Below are 7,066 nucleotides of genomic sequence, written 5' to 3' on the forward strand. Positions count from 1 at the left end.
TTGTAACTTGGCCACAGCTATGTTGAAATAGACTTTTTAAGCGATTCATTTTATCCTCCAGGCTTTTAAAAACACATCTGCATTAGATCGATGGTGTTTCAGTCTGATTATAAGAAAATAATCTTAAAAAAGGCATTACAGGGAAAGAGAAGAAACCTGAAGGATTAGTTATAGAAAATAAAGTTGGTGAAAATACATAATCTGGTTTGGAGGTTTCCCAAACAGCGTCAGCCTAGCCCTTTGATTATTTACATGAAAGAAAGACGATTTTGTGTCAGATCTGTTGGAAAATCGAGTCAAACGAGGTGGTTGCACTTAGCAATCATTGAAATTCAATGGGGATGATCACACCTAACATGATTTTGGGGGAATATATTAAATAAAATCTGTCAATCGCATGGGGAAAACGGTCTGTTTTGGAGTAGCACATCGCGTATAGAGTATTGAATTGAATATTTAACCCATAATAGGAGTTCAGGAGGACAGAAAAAATGGATAAAGTAGTGATCCCCTTTGAGCCTCACAAAAACGAGGGACACAAAGCACAGTTTATCACTCTCCTCAAAAAAAAAAAGAAGCTTCAGGAAGACAGAAATTAGGGGATTATATGGATATGGTAAAAGAGGGATCTCACTAAGCCTCACAAAATAACGAGGGGTAAACGGAGCAGGTAAGCACAGCGTATCTCTCTCCACTCTTCATTACAAAAAATAGAAAAACAAAAACTCCAACAAACTTCACAGATCTTTCTCTGAGAATCACCTCTCATTGCCTCGGTCAGCATATAAATCGTCCCATGCCATTTATTGCTGTGCTTTTCTTTTCTTTAGATGTAGATTTTATTATCCCTTTAATAGAGGCAATTAAAAAGTTTTTATCTGTTCTGTTTTGAGATACTGCACAGACTCGTTAAGTTGGGCTTTGCTTTATAGCTGCGCCAATGTTTTTTTTATTTATTTATGTATTTTTAACAACTTTTCATAACCTGTTCAAGTCAAATGTGGGAAATTGTTTTAATTTCTGTAGCACAGAGACAGAAGTGGAAAAAAATCTGCACAGATCTGCTCACCCTGCCTAGTCGGAGTCTCTCTAGACGCAGTCAGTACGACATGGGAAAAAATTCGGAATGGAGATTCAAAAGTCGTACACAACCGGTGAGTTCAGGCCTTTAGTCAGATCATCCTGTTAGCTTACACAATCATGTTATCTCATCTTCCTCTTGTGTTTTTATGTTAACTTGCTTTGGTAAGTTTTAAATTGTTCTTCCCTCAAAGGAACACTGCGTAACCTATGGCCCAAGTATTAGCTTAATTTAAGATAAGGACAATTTTTTTTAATAATGTTGGAGCATATTTATGCACTGTCAGGGCCTCCCTTCTTAAAAACTCTTTATATCTTCAGGGTTGGATGTGTCACTGAATAAGTCATTGAGAGCACCATTTTATCACAATCTAAGCTCCCCTTAAATATGACAGCTAACTAAGCTAAAGTTGTTGTTGGGCAGCAAAGCAGGTATGACACCAGTCTGATCAGAAATATTTTTGGTTATTTGATGAAGGACCTAAACCAGAAGGATAAATTTCCCCTTGTCTTTCCAAGTAACTCAAGGACTTCTCGATCTGCTGGTCCAAAGTGGTCTGCCATCAGAATCCAAAACAGCGTTCAATTTGATGAGTCCATCATAACCAGTGACCTTCACGGGAGCTAAATTCAAAGGGGCTAGAAGTTACACCGCGTTGCTTTAGGTAAAAATGTTTAATTTCACCTCTTTCCCAAATTTAGGTCCTACTCTACACCATTTATTGATTTGTTTTGGAGTTCTTTTTTTATTGTCAACAGCACAGTTAATCACTGCTTTGATAGAGACAAGGTGCCCTATGGCAACATTAATGTTACGCTATCCTTACTGGAACTTTACATTGACCTCATTCTTTTCCTAATAGGGGTGCAATATACTGATTAATAAATAGTCCAATGTTGATTCATCTTACTTATCAACTAACAATTAATTGATAAGCATAGTTTTTTTTTTTTTTTTTTTTTTTACGTATGGTATGAGCTTAGAAAAAAAGCATATCAGTATATTCTAATTATTTATTATGCCAGGTGTAATGAAATCTCCTAAAACAAACAAAACATATTTTACTACACATCATTACATTTGTTTATAAAATATAACAAAACAATATCCAGAGCATCAAAACATCTAGAGAATTCAAAGTTCAGAGCAGCTGACTAAAGTCAGCCAGCGTCCAAGATTAAAAGAGTCATGCTCTACGTTAAGGGTTATTTTTAAGTTGAGTTTGGGTTACTTCTAGGGTTAGGCCTGTACTGGTAATTGATAGGGTTATGGTGAAGATCATGGTTAGACCATATAAATGATAAGAAGTCAATTTAAGAAAAGAGAAACAACAAATATGTGGGAGTGTGTGTGTTTATTTGCTTCAGTCTTTGAAACTGAATACATCTGTTCAGTGAATTTAAGATTCTTAGCTGTTGGCTCTAACACGGACAGTCTTCCTACATGAACGTGAGCAGAAATGTCCTGATCAAGGTTTGTCCTCAATAAAAAGTGCTTTTAAGATTAAGCCTTGTAAAAAAAGAGAGCCAATCCAGTGTTGCAGTCTCTACTATTTGGTTGTCTAAACAGTAACAGAATTTCTGTATTGATTCAAACACGGATATCTAAATAAAGAAATCTAGCCATATTCAACAAAAGTGTATTATTCATTTCAAAAGAAATTTCTGATTCAGTAAAAACAGCTGCAGTTTTCAATAAACCGAGCACTAGGCTTATGTTATCACTTTTGATTGCACAGAACAAAGACATTTCATTGATGAAAAATGTGCAAGGGGTGGGAAGCATCTGTAAGAATGATCACATTAAAGACAAAAACGTGTTTAAAACACAGCCAAAAAATAAACACATTGCTCTGAACATCTTATAATTATTATTGACTTGTTTTCTACTCAACAGTCGTCTAAGCTGCTCAGATAACAGAGAAGGTCACATGGCTGCAGCAGCAATTAGTGCCTTTTTCACCTTTAATTTAAAAAATTTTTTTTTGGTAAAACTACCATTCTGTATCTGATGCAGATGTGCAAGCAGTGGTTGCATTTCTCATGAAAAACAGGATCGAGCTTATACATACATCTGATTGGATCAATAGTGCCCCTTTTTTGGAGGTGAGGTTCAAATAAAAAATGTGTGCAATTGGAGTTAATTAGCTTAAGCCCCTGTCACACCTTGACGACTTAGACAAGTGTATGCCTGACAAACAAAAAATCTGGCAGAAATGTTAGCAAATGTTTGATAAGTTATGGGTACGTTTTGTCCACATACGGAGAGTACATGGAGAAGTTCTAAGCTTGCTCAAAATTTCCCAACGTATGCCAGCATATGCCATACATTGGCCATAGGTTACAGGTAAGCTATCTAATCGTTAACATACATTAAGTTTAAGTTTCTCATAAGTCATGGAGTCTAGCTTATCCAGAAACTATGAGTGAGTTGAGCATAATTTATCAAGAACTTATCTCCAATGCATATCAGTGTATCTGACGTGTTTCAGATGACCGCTGAACGTGTTTCTAACTTACAGCTACTGTTTAATGGCGTATTGGCAGCATTTTGGTATGAAACAGGGTTCATAGGGGGACACAGTCAGTTCTCCTCCAGACAGCATCCCCATCATAGTGTAAACAAGAAGGCGAGTGTGATAGATCCTCCCTGCATTCACGACCATGGCACAACCAACAAACTTTCTAGCAGACATGAAACTGAATCAAACCCTCTTTCTTTTTGTTTTTATCTATTCTTTTCTTGGGGCAGGCGGTAACAGTAGCTAGATTAATATCGCGATAAAGGACATCTTTTTATGCGAACCGGGCGCCTCCAGGGCATTGCTGCTCCAGAGATGCGCCTCAGGGGAGCAGCTTTAACTGATGGTTCTTAATACCCATGACATGATGCACAAGCATTACGCTGCCGTTTATTATGCATAAGTTAAGTTGTCATTGGACATAAGCTCTGGACTCGTGAATATGCCATGTATATGCCCAAAATTGAAAAAATACATAGAAAGTTTAGCTTATGCCTGTGTTTTAGGAGATTCTGGGACGTCGGGCATACACTGGCTAAATCAGCAAGGTGTGACAGGGCCCTTAAAGAGTGAATGCCATGAGCATCCATGTTCTGTTTTCATATTTAGTAAAAAAAAAACACTAAATTACTTATAGTATTTGAATAAAAACCGTCACCCAGTCTTAACCACACAGAAGCAGCTTGCTCTGATGGATTTAACTACTTATGACTGTAATGCAGAATGGTATTGGGAAGCAAATGGGAGCAGCTAGCTTCCATGATACAGATGGAAGTTGTGCAGAAGGAAAAAAAAACTTTCTGGAAAAACATGCCAGAAACAAGTGACGCTTTTGGTGGCCGATGGGTTCCAGAAGTAACCACCTAAATACAGCAGTTAACTGCTGTAACTGTTCCTTTTTATGCACTAAAATGCTTGTTTAACTCGCTTTACTCATGGGCTAAATCCAACCAGAATCTATTTTCCTATGATTGAGACTGCAGGTATACACAATTTTCCATAAACACATACCCTCTTGCCCTTCCCAGCTGCTGCTGTCTTTAAAAAGCTTTGCCAATTTGAAAGTGAAAAGTCTGGAAAAGAAAACTGATCTGTTTAAAGGCCTGTATGTACAAAAAATAAATAAATAAGACCAAACATAGCAGAGTTATATTCTAATCCATCTTCAGGAGTTCTACAGTAAATAACCTTTGGGTTGCCTTATGCTCACAGGCTTTTCATTAATACAACAAAAAGAAAACCACAAGATCACTGTTTGCATCTCCTAAGAGTTATTTCCAAACCACAGCATCAAGATTAGAAGCAGAAGCCTTACCTTCCCAGGAAACACTTGGGAAAAGTGGTAAGCTTGCGTTTCCGGTCTTTAATGAGGTTCCCTTTGGTCATGAGGTGGTAGAGCTTTTCTCCTTTCTCTGAGACCATGACCCACGTGTCCTGCTCCATGCCAAGCCTAAGACCTGTGCAGAGGAAGAAGGAAGCGCAAAATGAATTCAATGTTTGCACTCTGCTCCTGAGCTACTTAACAATTACAAGCAGAAGGTTAATGCCCTCTAATTTCAGCAGTACAGTTTGCGTCAATAGTCTAAGTGTAGATAATGTCTGACATTAGGGAGCATTTATTTAGAGCAGACCTAAAACTGAGATGAACTGACTTAAAATAGATATTATTGTAGTTAGATCACTGCTATTAAGTCAGTTTGATGAAATACTGTTTGACTAAAGCTACTGCTTACTTTTCCTCCTCTCCCTTTCTTTCATGATGGCCTCCAGCCACTCCTGTTTCTCCTCCGGGGTCTTGGCCATGCAGACGAACCACTTGTTCTTGGCTGTGTTGTGGATCTTCCAGCCGTTGTTAACGATGTTACCGCTGCTGTGGTAGTCAGCTGTGCAGCAAAGTAGGAGAGCACATTGCCAAAAAGAATCTTAAGAAATACATTTAGATCTTTTACAAAATGCTTTTATTGTGACATAAATCAGGTTTTGAGTTCATGTCTGAAGGGACAGTCAGTCAGTTTGTTTTTCATTGGTCTTGATTGTATAAAACTACTGGGAACAACAGAGAAAACAATGGTTTTGTATTAATCAAACAGGAAATAAACCAAATAAACTTCTGGAAAACACAATTCTGAGACCTCTGTCAAAAATGTATTGATTTGATAATTATAGTAGTGTGCAAAAAATGACTGCAAAACTAATAAGGAATAACTTCCTTTCATAATTTGAACTACTTTTTTCCAAGTTTAAGAGCTCAAAGACCAACGAACTTGCCCATTGACTGCTGCTCTTCCTCGTAAATGACATAAATCAGAAAAAACAAATAAAGAAGCCCTGTCAATTGACATTATATAAATAATACCTATAATATTCCCTTAGAATTAATCTCCACTTGCATTTTTCATATCAATCAACAAGTTTTATCATTAGATAAAGGATTTTGGCGAGAAACCACACAAACAAATAACTTGACTAGAACCTTTCTAACAGCATGAAGTAGGCATGATCACATCAACTCTCAAATTAATCTCAAGAACAGATTGGAAATAGAGTGAAGCTGTTCTAATTGTCCTTTGGTGCTCGCTGTGTCCATAAAATGAACTTGGTGGTTGAATTGTGGAGAATCTAAGCTTTCCAACAATGTCTATGTCTATATTGGAAAACATTTTACCAGTGTAATTTTCCTGCATTCTGAGTTATTATATGTAAACGCTTTAAAACAGTGGGTTTGGGTCTTTATTTTTCTTTGAATTAAGACTTTTGTAGAATCATCCTGTCCTTTTTTATTTTGTAAATGAAAAAAGAAAAATCAGCATGAAAAAACAGACACCAAAAACAATTGACAAAAGATATTAGGAATCATTTAGGACTGATGCCCAAATAATCTGCATATGCATTGACCTTATAAAACCTGTTTTGTTCGATCTCTACCAGAATCAGGCCATGTCCGAAAATAACTGCATGGGCAACATTTGTACTTTTTTGTAACCTTAACAACAATATGGGAGAAAAGGCTGCAATTCATCAGGAAGATTTCCCTGTCTTTTTCAACAAAGACATATTGCACCAGTCCAAACAAAAATCTTTCCAACATTATACAGTGCATTTTGAAAAAGTAGGTCTTAACCACTTCTTCTAGAACGAGCCTAACACTTTGCATATATATTTATGCTTGCTCATGCATCCAAATTCCCAACATAGAAACAAAGAATTCATTTGTAGAGAGTTTTATTACTTCGTTTTTTTAATCAAAAAGTAAGACAAAATGTACAGGCCAAATGAATGTAGTAGAAACCGGGCAGAACAGAAGCTTTTTAGCTTAAGCCTGCAGCCAAAAAATGGTCACAAAAACTGAAACACGAGTAAGACATAAAGAAAAATACAATAATCAGACAAAACCTTTTCTTTTTTTTAAAAAAGGGGACATCAAACGCATAAATATTGGAAAAGTTAAAAAGAGGTTGTAACAA

At 36.6% G+C, this 7,066-nt stretch overlaps 1 protein-coding gene across 1 annotated transcript in view; it reads right to left on the bottom strand.

The window, feature by feature from the left end:
• Positions 1-4,613: 4,613 nt before the first annotated feature.
• LOC107103759 (phosphatidylinositol 3,4,5-trisphosphate-dependent Rac exchanger 2 protein-like) overlaps positions 4,614-7,066 on the bottom strand; it is a gene marked incomplete at its 3' end in the record, with an annotated part of 55,012 nt that continues 52,559 nt past the window's right edge. Inside the window, exons 9-11 of the mRNA XM_015403575.1 lie at positions 5,336-5,485; positions 4,918-5,059; positions 4,614-4,675 (exon numbers count right to left, since the gene is read on the bottom strand). Of these exons, the coding sequence (XP_015259061.1) occupies positions 4,614-4,675; positions 4,918-5,059; positions 5,336-5,485 (354 nt within the window). The remainder of the gene's footprint in view (positions 4,676-4,917; positions 5,060-5,335; positions 5,486-7,066) is intronic.

This window comes from Cyprinodon variegatus, unplaced genomic scaffold (assembly GCF_000732505.1).
Source record: "Cyprinodon variegatus isolate N-32 unplaced genomic scaffold, C_variegatus-1.0 Scaffold1523, whole genome shotgun sequence".
NCBI lineage: Eukaryota > Metazoa > Chordata > Actinopteri > Cyprinodontiformes > Cyprinodontidae > Cyprinodon > Cyprinodon variegatus.